Source organism: Talpa europaea, assembly GCF_964194135.1.
Source record: "Talpa europaea genome assembly, chromosome: 11".
Lineage (NCBI taxonomy): Eukaryota > Metazoa > Chordata > Mammalia > Eulipotyphla > Talpidae > Talpa > Talpa europaea.
In genome coordinates, this window is record NC_140078.1 from 16,114,135 (window position 1) to 16,128,421 (window position 14,287).

Below are 14,287 nucleotides of genomic sequence, written 5' to 3' on the forward strand. Positions count from 1 at the left end.
TCTTCTACCCAGAGAACACTCAAGAATTTCTCACCACAGTAGGCAGGGTTTCTGAAGGCTCCTCCTCCAACTCACTGATCACTTGCTTCCCATCATTCTTTCAGCCTTCACTGTACTGCCAGGCAGCTCAGGTCCCCCTCGTAGAGGGCCCGACCTTAGTTCCAGCTGAGTGAACTCTTTTCTGTCACCACCATACCCAAGGAGCAGCTCTGAGACCCCCAAATGCTCAACCTAGTTTCAAAGCCCAGTTTTGCCATATGCTCACTGTGACAGAACCTCAGTCCCCTTTCTTCCTTTGTAAAATGGGATGCTGCTCCCTATCTCACGGGGCTGTCATGTGGAATAAATGAAACAAAAACGGTAGTGTTTGGCACAGTTCTTGAGAGAGAGAGAGAGAGAGAGAGTGTGGGTGTGTAACAATTTTCAGTGTGGGGGGTTTCCCTGCTGGTGCAGGTGGTTGAGCGCAGTGCTGTGAAGCTGTCCGCAGCCTCTGCAGTGCCAGTTTGATCCCCGCTGGCCGCAGAGATGCCCACATGGCAAGGCAGACCTCTCCTGTCTCGCCCGCTGCTCCCCTCAGCAGTGTATTTCGTCAGTCTGCCTGTTCTGTTGCCTGCTGTGTCTCTGGTGAATCCTCTCACCCTCCTGCACATCTGGCCTGTACCCCGGTTCTTGTATAAATAAATCTTAAAAAAAATTTTTTTTCAGTGTGGTTCTTAATGAGTTGGAGTATGTTCTGTGCTCTCTCCCCCCATAGTTTTCCTAGGTGAACCTGAGAAACTTTCCTTAGTAACTGGTCAGAGGGACAGGTCTCTTGTAAAAACAGCTGGGAAGCCCCAAGTCCAGTCCCAACCAAACAAGTGGAACTTTGTTGTGGTGTCTGGATAGCTCTGATTCCAGTGCTTAGGCCAGACTGCATTAGACAAGCATTCTAAAATGTTACAACTTTATTTACAACCAGACTCCCAGTTCCCACCTTAGCTTACTCCCCAACTTTTGCTCCGGGGAAGGGGGAGAATAATCAGAGACACTTCTGTCAAGCCCCTGGCTTGAGGAGATGTGCAGGATGGGCCTCTTACTTCTTCTGGGCTTGTGCTCGGGCCCGCTGAATCTTGTCGGCTGTGGCCCCATCTGTGGCTCCCGTGCAGTGAGACAACACGAGGCTCATCTCTGCCTCATTCCGGTGCTCAATAGCCACATCTGCAGCCTGAGCCACATCCCTGTGGTTTGGGCAGGAGGGGATATGGTGTTGGGCTACCCAAGGGCACAAACTGTCTCTCATCAGCTCACTGGCTCAGCCACCTAGCACCCACAGGGCTTTTAGCCAACTCACCCAACAAGAAGTAAAGCCTTGACCTTCTGCTCAGGACCCACGCGGGATGCATACTTTTTGGCCTCATACTTATTGTGTTGCTTCATGCAGATTTCCACAAAAGGCTTAGGAGAGGGAAGAGGTGGAGGGAGAGTTTAATGACTATATCGTCCCTATGTATTTTTTATACCCTTCAGTATGGGTAACCCTCCCTCCCCCCACCCCAATACAGTAGCTTTGATCTCAACATTCTCAGGGTAAAAAATGACCTAAACTGAAGATCTTGTTGAGGCCAAGCCTTTCCATGGATCCACCCTCCCACCCACTGCCACCCTCACAACAGCTCATTCCTGCCCTCTCGGGTCTGGGTTTTCTCTCCCAGCTACACTTATCCCGTTTCCCCTCCCCCCCATGAATTGTCTGCCACAGAAAACAAACCCCCTCAATAACCTCCATTGCCTCAAAAATGTGCCCTCCCTGTTCTACTCCCTCCAACTGAGAAAGGACTTGCCTTCAGGGACATGGCCCCCTGAGGACCTCCCTTGGGGAAAACAGCTCATTTCCATTCCCCAACATTACAGGCAGACTTGGGCCCATTCTCTGGTATACAGTGGCCTACAAACATGTCTACCCCAAGCACCCACTTGTTACATGGGATAGCTGAACAGATACTGAACAGGCCATTGGCCTTTCTCCAGGGTCCCTATTCTCCCCAGAGATGAGGTGAAAGAGGTGCCCCTGCCTCACCAGGTAGCCAATGGGTGATTTCTTGCTCTTAGAAAACTTCTCCAGCTCCTCCCAGTCTCCCAGATCTGCCAGGGCGGTTAGCTTCAGCCACCAGAGCCTGTAGGAAAGAGGAGCTTGGAGGTGCTGCTGGAGAAGCAGGTGATCCTGGAACCTGCGAGAAGCCAGGGTCCTCACCTACCTCTTGTCAGGAATGCGGAAGTCACGTGCCAGCTGCTCTGAGCGCTTATTGTGGCCTCCGAGGATGAGGGTGGTGACTGTGTCATGTAGAGACAGGTCGAGGAAATGGCCCCCCAACTCGTCTTCTAGGCGTCGCTGCAGCCGTAGGAGCCGCATTTGATCCTCTGTGGCCTGGGGATGGAGATAAGGAAGGATGGGGATGAGAAGAACAAGGAGTGAAGATTGGAAGAGCAGGAGGTAATTCTTGGAAAAGGGTAAGTCAAACCTTGGCTGCAAACTCATTCTTGGCCTTGTAGAAGGCGTCAGCTGCAGTCTGCAGAGCTGCAACACGCCCCTCGATTCGCTGTTAAGAAGAAGAAGGGAAGCCTGAGCTCCTTACCCACCCAGGCTGATTGCTGCATCCAGGGTCTTCAAGGCCCATCTTATCAGCTGGGTGCACCACTCTGGTGACTGTAGTGGGAAGGATAACTTCTCTGGTACCACCCCCCTTCTTGTCATTTCATCTTAGACCCTCAACAATGAGGACCAGAAGGGCTATGCACCAAATATGAGGTACAGGAGGAACCAGACCACAAGCCCCACTCGCTCTGTGGACCTCAGACCTCTTCTGAAGCATAGCTGGCTCGGATGTGGAAACTGCCCAACTCTTGGTGGTTGTCATCCTGGTTGTAAAGGTCCTTCAGTGTCTCTAGTTCCTGATGCTTACAGAACTGAGGACAAGGGCAGACAGTCAGCAATGCCTACTCAGGGGTCAGGAGGCACCCACCCAAGCCCCGCCCATAGCATATACCTGTCTGTACAAACTTAGGGCCATGGGCTGGTTCCGGAGGGTCATGAAAAAATCTCCTCGGTTCAGCTCATTCTTCAGGTGCAGCAATACCGTGAACACTATGGGACATTAAGGTGGGGTGGGAGTTCCAGTCCAGCTCGCTCAGGCGAGCGGTCCTGGTCTTCCCTTTACTCAAGCCCTGCTCACCAAGATCTGTGTCCCCACTCTCAATGGCCTTGTTCAGTGCTAGTTTGCTCCTCTTCATCTTCAGGAGAAGGGGTACCTGCTCCCCAGAGCGTGGCTCATACTCCAATAGCTGAGGGGTAGGGGAAAGAAGACAGAGAGAGGAGTTGGTATGAGGGCTTTTAACACCCACATCAGAGTGTCTTGTGGAGGGCCAGGCACCCACACCTTGATGGCTAGCTCTGTACGGCCACAGCCATAAGCCCGCGCAGCAATGTCAGAGTAAGAGACACCAGGTGTGTCCCCTAGCTTCTGATTAATGGCCCGAGCAACATCCTCATCAGACACATCCTTCTGTTGCACCTGCAGGAGGAGAGGGGTGTGACACACATCTGAGTCTGACCCCTCACCCCACTGGCACTAGAACAATCCCATCCTTTCCACTCTACACTTCATATTTTCCATATCCCACTAGAGCCTGCAAGCCCCTAAATGCCCCCGGATCCTGTCTTACATACTCACCTTGTAGCAGGCCCAGTGGGCCAGGATCCTGCTGACGCCCTGTACTTCAGGAAGGCGCAGGTATTCACATATCTGGATGGCCAGGGGGTACAGTCTTCGCAACACAAGCCTGGCAGGTAAGGAGGATAAAGGGCACAAGGGGTGAGGTGGAGGAGAGAGAGAAGAGCAGCCCCAGGGCTATCTGGATCCCAAACAAATGAGTCAGGCACAGTGACCACCAGACCTTCCCAGGGGCTGTAAAGCCTGCCCACCCGCAGCCCTCCTCACAGGGCCCTTGAGCTGGCTGTACCTGTCCAGTAGCACCTGGATGGTGAGCTGCTTGTATCTGTATTTTACTCAGTTAAGGATCCAGCTGAGAATAAGCCTTATTTGCCAAGGACCTTCACACAGCACCTTCAGCCCCCCTTCATCTCCCTCCCCCCGCAATATCCCCAGCACTTTTGGGGATACTGGCTGTAGGTGAGGGGAATTCCAATGTGGTAGTCCCGAACGGCGTTGAGCACACGAAGCTCCTGACACATGCGCACAAAGCTGTCGGGTGAAAATCTGTCCAGGAAACACTTTCCGAAGGAGGCCGCCTGAGAAGAGCCAGAGGGCAAAAGAGAAAAGCGTCCCCTGCCAGTCCAGCACCGAGCCCCGGCAGTGCCACCACCCCCTCCCAGCCCTGCCTCCCAGGCCAACCCTGAGCAGACTCTTCTGCATGTCTGGCCGGTGCTCGTGTCCCGCAGCCTCGATACACTGCTGCACAGCCTGGGTCAGCTGCCCCAGCTCCTGGATCTCCCGCAGGTACTCATCTGCCTTCTGGCTCTCTTTCTGGGGAGAGGGTGCCAGGGATATGGCATCATGACAGAGAAAACCTCCATCTGATTTCAAGTCTCTCTGGGATGTGGTTTAAATGGGCTGGTCTGGAAGGGCAGCAGAGGCCAGAGCCCAAACCCTCACAGCACACCCAAGCCGTACCTCCCTCCACAATCGCCCCCTCCCGCCAATACCAGCCCAGCTGCCTGTTTGAGAGGCCTTGTGATCTCTCAGGAGCAGTCCTAACTTGTGCCAGGGCTGGAGATAATGGGGGTTACCTGGTTCTCCCCATCACCAAATGGAGGACACCATGTCCCTCAGGTCACTTGAGCCAGCTCTCCCTAGCCCAGCCCAGTCTACTGTCCTGACTGAACCCCTCTCTTAACAGGAAGCAGGGTCAATCAGGGGAAGGAGGAGACCACCCTGAGGACTGGGGAGAAGCCTGGGCCTTTACCTCATATTCCTTCTGGGCCTCTAATAGCAGTGCTCCGGGAGCCATTGAGGCAATTTTGAAGATCTCCTCACTGGCCACTGGGGAGGGAGTTGGTGAGTGGGGATGGCGCAGAGAGAACCCTCAGTCCTGCTCTAGGCAACTGGGGGTGAAGAAGCCCCTGCCCTGGGTCATGTTTTATCTCACCTGGAACCTCATGCAGGAACTCATGGGTGCTGCGGGAGAAGATGCGGACCCCATCCAGCTCTGGCACCAGGTAGGAGTCCTCGTCCAGCACAAACCCGAGCTTGTCAAGGCTCCAAGAACAACTGGAGATGAATCAGGGCAGTTGACCCCCTCTCCTTTTCCCTCCCCCCCCCCAAAAGGCAGCCCTCTAAGGATACTGGATGCTCTCGGGTGCATCGCCTACCACCATTAGTCGCCTTTCCCAGGCCACCACGACAGCCCTCTCCTTGCTGCGAGGACGGCTGCACCTGTGGGCGACACCACCAATACTTCTGGAACACACACAGATGCCAAGCCCACAGCCACAACTCCCACTTCATTGCCTGTTCTCGCTGCCCCTTATTCATTCCTTTGACCTCTCTGCATCCCTATCACCTGGTGCTATCAGTCCCTGGGGCATTTGTGGTTCCCCTCAAGCGTGCACTGGCTGAGAGGATGCAAGGTAAGCTCCACTTGGCTTGGCCAGTAGACAGGATGAATCAAGGTATCCTGCCTTTGGCATAAGACCCCTATACTCACCAGACCATCTGCTTTGGGGGAGCCCGGACGTTGCAGTTGAACTCACAAAGCTTCTCCTAGAAGGGTATAGTGAACATCACTGCCCTCTCCCAGCAGTCATCGGTCTGGTTGAAAACCCTTCCCCTGCCCCGCTCAGATCTTCCCTGGACAAGGCATGTAGCCCCCATGTTGTTCCAGTACCACACCTTGAGGGACGTTGTCCCCATCCAGATGCAGCCTGTATCTGTGAAGAGTGCCAGGTGGCGGTAGGTGAAGGAGACTGCCATCTGCAGGAAACTGCTCACTCCGGGGGACAGGCCAGGGAGTGTCTGGGGCAGAGCCGGGAGGACACCAGAATTACTGACTTCTTAGCGCCTCCCCTCTGCCTCCCCCAATGCCTCCATTTCACTGGCATTCAGGGCCTCACCACTGCAGAGCAGGCTGCATGGTCCAAGAGGTAAAGATCAGGCCCCACAGCCAGAAGAATGTGTGCCACTCGCTCCTGGAACAGTGTGGTCCAGCATGAGGGTGCACTCTGCAGGCCTATGGCCAGCAAAAAGGACAAACTTGAGATGACCAGGACCACAGCATCTGCTGTTGGTCCCAAGGTCTAGAGGCGCATCTGTGGGCACCAAATGCTGCCTAAGGGATGTCAAGTCTCACCTGGAACCTCTGGCATCCGGCGGAGTTTGAGGTCACCCACATTGGCGCTGAGGGTGAAGCGGTGGGCCCCTGTGAGGATGGCCACCCCGGAACCAAACTCAGTATGGAAGATTCGGGCATCCAGAACCCGGTTCTGAAGAACTTCCTGGGGAGAGGGGCCATGGGTTGAAGGAGCCGGAAGGTCACAGGCTCTATCCCTTCTCCCCAGTTCCCTGTGGCCCGTACATTGCCCATGCTGAAGTGTCTCCGGAAGTCACCATGAAGCCCATAAACCAGCACCACACCATCTTCTTGCACACAGAGCAGCTCCTCTTCAGCTGACCAGCCCAGGGACACCACAGGCCCACTCTTCCACTACAGAGAGGAGGGAAGTTTCCAAGGCTGATCTCAGGACCAGAAGCCCACTCCCAGCCCTGCCATGGTCAGGGGCGCTCACCAGTAGGCTGGCCAGAGGCATGCCAGAAGCAGAGTAGATCTCCAGCACAGGCCGTACACTGGCAGCCTTCTCTTTCTTCCAGGGGTTCCTGAGCAGTGCTGCAGTTTGAGGAGAGACTTTTGTTCTAGTTTCCCACCCAGGTCCACCACACATGAAGCAGGCCTCATGAGTACCTGAATTAAAAGCATCTTGGAGGGTGGGAGAGGTATACGAGCAAGAAAAGGCCAACAACAGTGTCCCAGTGAGCAAGGACCTTGAGGCCATCCCATGCATGCAGAGCATGCAGTGGCAGAGGGGTGACATACCAATGGGGCCCCCATAGGGTGCAGCGGCCACCAAGCAGTCCCTGAGTTCCTCTTTCAGGTCCCAGTCCATGCTGTACAGCTCATATTTCCTGCCCACAGAGAGGTGACAGAGATTAGTCTCCTTGTGACCCGGAATCTAGATGGAGTGAGCCCCGGAAGAACCCCTAAAGCCTCCATTTGTTTTCTAGAGGTAGACAAAGAAGGACCCCGCACAACAACCCCCACCAGCAGTGGGGAAGAGGGATGCGTGAAAGCAGCTAGACTGACTCATGCATGTTAGGGGCAGCAGGCAAGGGAGCAGGGGTGTTCACAGGGAAGGAGCGGTCCTTACAGCAAGCTACCGAATTGAATAAAAGAGGTCAGTAGGGTAATCAACAAAAATCAACATATTTTCTATAGCTATAAATGTTCTATACCATAGGAAGAATCAATCAGAAATAGAAATTTAAAAAGATCCTCATCATGATTGCAACAAGACTATATATGACATCCAAAAATTAACCTGATAAACATTTTATAAAATCAAATCAAAATTTACTCAAGGATATCAAGATATGAGAAATATCCAAAAATAATCTGTAAATGTTTAATTCCAATAAAAATAACCCCCTGATTTTTTGGGGGGGGTGGAATTACAAACTGATTCTTGAATTTTTTTATACCCATATGCATTTCTATCGCTTCTCGGCCTTTTGGCTAAGATCAAGTGTATACCCATATGCATTTCTTTTGACATCTCATTACTAAAAGGGCTGAACGAAACTCTGATGGGAAAATGAATATTCACACAGATGTAGGAAGCCAATTATCACGAATCTGCCTCTTGGCTCCAAGTTCACCCGCAGCAAGGGTTCTGTGATAAGAGGCAGGCAGCATTCCTTTACGCCATTCTTCTTCACAGTGTGTGCGTGATGCTAAGCTTTCTCAGTAGAGGGCACTGGAGGGACATACAGGAAGGAAGGGCTCTCTCACTGTGGGCAGTGGGTGGTTCACCACCAGCCAGGACGAGGACATGTGGTCCTCAGGCATACAGCAACCTCACAGACCCACCAGGACTGGAGATTACTTTTCCAGGGTTCCCTAGACAGATTACTTTTCCAGGGTTCCCTACTCCTGGCCTGTCTGCACCAGGTACTACTTCCTCTGCAAGCCAAGATCTGGCACTGGCTGTGCCTGACTCTCTCTGAACCCCCGTGTACCTAGTACTGATTGTGGCTGAACTTACAAACACTTTGTGCTCCAGGTCACCTGTCTGCACCAGTTCCCTACTCTGCCTGCACACTCATTCCCCTGGTCACCAGTTGCAGTTCTACCCACCCACCCACCGCCATGGCTTGCTTGCCTAGCAACTGTAGACCAGCTCTGGGTGGGCAAATTAGTGAACTCTGCTATCCAGTGGGCTGCAGCTATTGTTTTTCCAGTAAGGTCTGAACCCCAGTCCGGGGAGGGTTCCTTTCCAAGTCTCTCATTCTTGTGTACTCACCCTCTCTTCCCTAAGATACCATATAATATTTTCCTATACTTTACAGCTATCCTTTCATCATAGTTTAATAATTTGTACTTATCAAACATTCCCAGGTTAGATGTCCTGATTGGACCTAGACTGAAAGACTTGGCACAGGGAGTGGTTCCAGAAATAGACCCCTGAAGATGAGATTTGGGGACTGGCTTGGCCATATGCATGGGCTTGCGTGCTTTGCTGAGTTCCCTGCCAATGGAAAATGGACATTAGTAGCCTACTGTGTGCAGTGATAACACAGCTAATCGAGCCTGCAGTTTACTGTGGTGAAATGCCAAGTCAAACATGTTCTTTGGGAGTTTGTGTTTGACTGTATTATTTTGAGTGCACTTGAACACTTATTTACAAAGAGAAAATTATAAGTGTGGGTCCGTTAACTTTCAGCTCATGTTGTAGTCTGAGAAGCAAGTTTTCTAACAGTCCTAGAAGAATCTGTTTTTCTGTAGTTACATATCTGCCACTGCTAAAATCACAAACACAAAACTTAATTGTGTAGGTTATTAAATTATAACAGGTGATTTCACCAACACATCATCCTTATGCAAAAGTCAGGGCACTGATCAGGAAAGAATGGGATCCTGAAATATGGAAGGGGGATATCTAGACCTAAATGAAACTGATAATCCTGAACCCCAGGTTATTCTGAGATTTCCTTACCAGAGGAGGTAAGCTTACCCCGGTGTTGGAGGATACTGGCCTTTCTGTGCTTGAAAACCTTGTAATAATTTCCCTTGGGGGAGAAGTTCTAGAACCTCCTTTCCCAAGGCTGACCTGCCTAATACTATGGCTAATCTGCCAAAAGCAGAGAACAACACATGGCTCCGATATGACATCCTGATTGATTACACTGGTCCTTTTTCATCATAGAAGATGCAAAGATTTGCCCTCACTACAATACATTCACATTCTGGATGTGGATTTGTCTTCCTTCCCTCAAAGGTCTTTGTTGGCATCCATTATCTGTGGATTTTTCTACTGTTGTGGCATTCTCTAAAGCACCGTTCAAGTCAAAGACTTCATTTCATACCAAAAAATGCACAAGTAGGCTCAAGTCCATGGTCTGAACATATAGCCCAACACCCAGGAGTGGCTGGTGTAAATATACTGATGACTCCATCAGAGCACAACTGGGAGATAGTATCCTAAAAGGATGGGGTTCTCTCTTACAGATGTCATTTATGTTTATACATCGTAAGGAATTTTCTCCTCCATAGATTACACGGGATGTGGAATCAAGGGACAATAGTGGGAGTGGCTCCTTCTCTCACTATCACACCTCTTACAAAAATGGGGTTTCCAGTTCCAATATCTTTGAGATCTATTGGTTTGCAGAGCTTAGTGTCCAAGGGGAGAATGCTTCCACCAGGAATCACAACAATGGATTCATTGAATTAGAAGATTAAGAGCACCACCAAAACTGTCTTTTTTTAATGTACTCCGAAAAGAAAATGTACTTTGAAGCTATCCTTATAAATTACTTTAAATATGGCATAAAAATTATTTGATTGAAAAGGTATGCCTGGGGTTTGTTTTAAACAGCACCCCAAAAGTATGTACTGGGGTATGGGGGCAGATGAAAAGAAAAACTGTTGATAACTGTTGAAACTGGGTGAGGAGTAAATGAATATTCAATAAACCACTTTACTATGTTTATGTACATTTGAACTTTTCCTCAATAAAAGATTTTTTATACTCTTATTATAGTTGGAGCAAACATAGCCAACAAGATAACAATTTTTAAGCCTAAATGATGGCTATAGGTGATCATTTACACACACCCCCCACCATGCCCAAACACATACCTACAAATTCAATCACTTCAATTCTTTCATCAAGACTCTTTGATTATTCTTTTTTTTTAAAGATTTATTTATACATAAAAGAGTTGGGGTGCAGGCCAGAGGTGCTGGGGGTGAGAGGATTCAGAATAGGCAGATCTACTGAAATATACCACTGAGGGGAGCAGCAGGCAGGACAGGAGAGGTCTGCTGTTAATGTGGGTCAGCTCCCTGGCTGGGAATCGAACTCATGCTGCAGTGGCTGCCGATAGCTTCACAGTGCTGAGACGTAACCCCCTGTGCCACCAGGGAGGCCTCAATGATTATTCTTTAAACAAAGTGATCTACGAGGTCCTAAAAACGTGGCCCTTAAGAGAAAGACATCAACCTCATTTCTTATCCTGCCCCTCCTGTGCCTGTGGCACATAAGCCACATTGACTATGTGGTGTGTATTACATAGAAAGCCACACTGACTTTATTTAGGTCATTGAGAGTGCCCCAGTGTTTCATGTCTCAGAACCTTTGCATATGCTCGCTCTTCCCCATCCTACTCCCTGCTCCTAAAGTCTACTCATCCCCAGATGGAATATCAATATTTTCTTTACCTCTGACCTACCAGTCTGTTATAATTTCTCTTAAAACCTATGCTTTATAATAATTATTGTCATGATCAGCCTAGTGCTAAAGTACTTAGCGTGAGTCCTCTGCTAGCTGTAGCTTTGTAAAGGCAAACAGGGTCCATGTCTTTTCAGTGGTTTGATATATGCAGTCTGGCAAAAGAAGTGTTAGGCAAAATTAACTAATGGAATTAGCCCAAGTTGGGTTTTTAGGATAAAAATGGCTAGAAATCTGGAGTCCCGGAAGTGGTCACCATTCCCTCTCCTTATCTTCCCAAGCTCAGTGAGTTTCCCAGAATACTACTTCCAGTGTAAAAGAATCCTATCCTACAGCTAGGACTCCAAATGCAATGTCTATCACTTGTTTATCATTCACTCACTAACTCACTTAATTTAAATCCTGGCATAAGGCATACACAAACACAAATAAAACCAAGTATCTGCATTTAACACATTTCCACTCAGGTGGACAAGGTAGAACACCCTATTATAATTCTTCTACTAAAAACAAACAAAAACCCAAGAAAATCCTGGTTCCACCACTAACCAGCTCTGTAACCCGGCCCCCAAATCTCTCTGCATCTGTTTCCTTATTAGTAAGATGAGGCTAGTAATGAAACCACCATCACAGGGTTGTGAGACTAAAACAAGTTAAGGGGGCCTCCCCAGTGGCACAGCGGTTGAGTGCTGGGCTGTGAAGCTGACCACAGCCTCTGCAGCACTGGTTCGATCCCCAGGCGCCAGGCGCCAGTCCCACATGGCGTGCAGACCTCTCCTGCCACGCCCGCTGCTCCCCTCAGCAGTGTACTTCATCAGTCTGCCTGTTCTGCTCCTGCTCTGGCTCTGGTGAATTCTCTCACCCTCCCACACTTCTGACTGTACCCAGTGCTTGTATAAAAAAATAAATAAATCTTTTAAAAAATTTAAAAAAACAAGTTAAGTACTTATAAAGCACTTAGTGTAGAGTGTATTACATAGAATGGCGCAACATCTATTAGCAAAAATAACAAATCCTCCATAACAAGGCTTGGTTAGATCTCTACTCCTTTCTGGCAGCATAGGTAATAGATGGCTAGCCAAGTAGGTCATGACTATGGCATGTACTCAATACTTACATTCATTTAACACCTCATTGGTGTATCAAGAAAACTAAGACTTCATATGATTAAAAGAAGCTTTATGATAATGAGATCATCCTCTCTGCTTTAACAAGCCTGTGTAGACAGCATGTATTTTCAAAAGACAAGTTAATATTTTTTAAAGTGTATGCTGTGGGGCCTCCCTGGTGGCTCAAGGGGTTAAGCACTGCACTATGAAGCAATCCGCAGCCTCTGCAGCACAAGTTCGATCACCGGCTGGCCAGGGAGAAGCCCACAAGGCGAGGCAGACCTCTCCTGTCTCGCCCGCTGCTCCCCTCAGCAGTGTGTTTCAGTCAGTCTGCCTGTTCTGTTCCCCACTCTGTCTCTGGTGGATCCTCTTAACCCCCGCATCTCTGGCCTGCACTCCAGCCCTTGTATGCATAAATAAATAAATCTTTAAAAAATAAATAAAGTATATGCTGTGTGCATAAATACCAAATAATACGACTAGCTTGTCAATGGACATTTCTCTTCACATTTCAACAGCTGAAAAAAAGTTATTTCCAACTGAAGTTACACTAAATTTTTTCATATTGTATAAGCATGTTTCAAAGAGAAGAATTATAAACAAATGCAATACATCTTTAATAACTGTCAGGAGGCCTGTGTCCATCTTGGCATGTCCATCTCGATGTATCAAAATTACACTGAACAGTTTTGATATCTGAATAGGAATGGTGTACAGTTTCATTACCACAAACTGATGTCTTTTATTGACGTAAGACCCCAATACAACATCTTTGTAATCTTTAGTTGCAAAATATTTTTAAAAAGCTTTATTGTGCAACTAATGCACAGCAGGCACTATTGTAAAATATGGACTGGTGACATGCCAAAAAAAGATGCTCTGAGGGCCTCCCTGGTGGCGCAGCAGTTGAGCACTGGGTTGCAAAGCTGCCCGCAGCCTCTGCAGCACCGGTTCGATCCCCAGCCACCGGGCGAGGGTCCCACCCGGGGAACAGACCTCTCCTGCTGCCCACTGCTCCCCTCAGCAGTGTACTTCGTCTGCCTGCTCTGCTCTCTGCTCTGGCTCTGATGAATTCTCTCACCCTCCCGCGCTTTTGACTGTACCCAGTGCTTGTATAAATAAATAAATAAATCTTAAAAAAAAAAAAAAGAAAAGAAAGAAAGATGCTCTGAGCTCTCAAAGAATTTGGTTTGGCAGAAAAAAATCTATACAAATATTTACCCTACTGTGCCATACATAATAGACTCTAGCACTGGGCACTGGTGAGGCCCAAAAGAAAAGTCAGCTACCTACTGGAATCTGGGAAAGGTTCAGAAAGAATGCTTGAACTAGGTCCTGATGGATGAGCAAGAATTCTCCAAATAAGACAAAGAGGGAAATGGCAGTGTCCAAGAAGGAAATGGAAACTGGTGCAAGCACAGGGAATCCAGAATCACCAGCTCTGGGGTAACTGTAACTAGAACAGAAGACTTGGGTAAGAAAGGAGCAGATGAAGTGGCAGAGACAAGTAGGGTGATTTACAGATGTTCCACGAGAGGTTCATGCTTTCTCCTACAAGAAGGGAAGCCATTGAAAAACCCTAATCAGAGTAATGATGAGTTCGATTTACACTTTGCAAAGATTAACGGTTTAGGACTCATATCCCCAAGAGAGGGCTGCCTCTAAGAGGGGGTCCTCACTCCCGTTACCCTTGCATTCCCTGAAGACTCGCCCCCATGCCCCATCCTCGGTCTGAAGTCCCCGTCCACCCCGCGATCCCGACCCCCAAGAGCGCCCCAGGGGTCTGCTTTCAGCAGCAGTTCCCGGCGGGAGCCTGAGCACTAGCTGTCATTCGTGAGCGGCCTCCATCACCTGACAATCCTTCCCAGGTTGACAGGCCTGGTTGGGCTACAGCGTAAGGCTTTGCCCCTACATGTGTGACCACCGTGCTGGTCTCAGTCTCCTTCTCGGCTCCGAGGTGGCAGGCGGCTGTGCCTCCGGGGGGGCACCGGCGGGGAGCGAGCAAGCGGAGGACCCCAGTGCTCGTAGTGACGGGAGAGCGCGCCGCCGGCTCGGTCCCGAAACTCCCGCGGGTGGGGCAGCGGGGCGGGGGGTAGGAGGGCGGGACAACTCACCTGTAGAAGGCAGAGTCCCCGAGCGGGTTCCAGTTCGCCGTGTAGCAGTCCATGGCCGGCGCAGGCGG

General features: G+C 49.6%; 1 protein-coding gene across 2 annotated transcripts; it reads right to left on the reverse strand.

The window, feature by feature from the left end:
- Positions 1 to 1,062: 1,062 nt before the first annotated feature.
- On the reverse strand, positions 1,063 to 14,287 carry VPS16 (VPS16 core subunit of CORVET and HOPS complexes; the record flags this gene model as incomplete). Of its 2 annotated transcripts, XM_084247167.1 has the most annotated exons (24): positions 1,063 to 1,217; positions 1,331 to 1,434; positions 2,057 to 2,153; positions 2,235 to 2,404; positions 2,499 to 2,576; positions 2,836 to 2,943; positions 3,024 to 3,121; positions 3,210 to 3,318; positions 3,414 to 3,548; positions 3,708 to 3,816; positions 3,997 to 4,032; positions 4,158 to 4,285; positions 4,389 to 4,520; positions 4,960 to 5,036; positions 5,143 to 5,264; positions 5,340 to 5,429; positions 5,701 to 5,756; positions 5,886 to 6,008; positions 6,107 to 6,222; positions 6,343 to 6,487; positions 6,568 to 6,696; positions 6,779 to 6,876; positions 7,084 to 7,172; positions 14,220 to 14,287. In XM_084247167.1, 24 exons carry the CDS (start codon positions 14,270 to 14,272, stop codon positions 1,073 to 1,075), a joined length of 2,547 nt encoding a protein of 848 aa, XP_084103293.1. In that variant the 3' UTR covers positions 1,063 to 1,072. The 2 variants fall into 2 exon arrangements, with proteins under 2 accessions (XP_084103293.1, XP_084103294.1); XM_084247168.1 differs by lacking the exons at positions 4,158 to 4,285; positions 4,389 to 4,520; positions 4,960 to 5,036; positions 5,143 to 5,264 and having other exon boundaries at positions 14,220 to 14,272.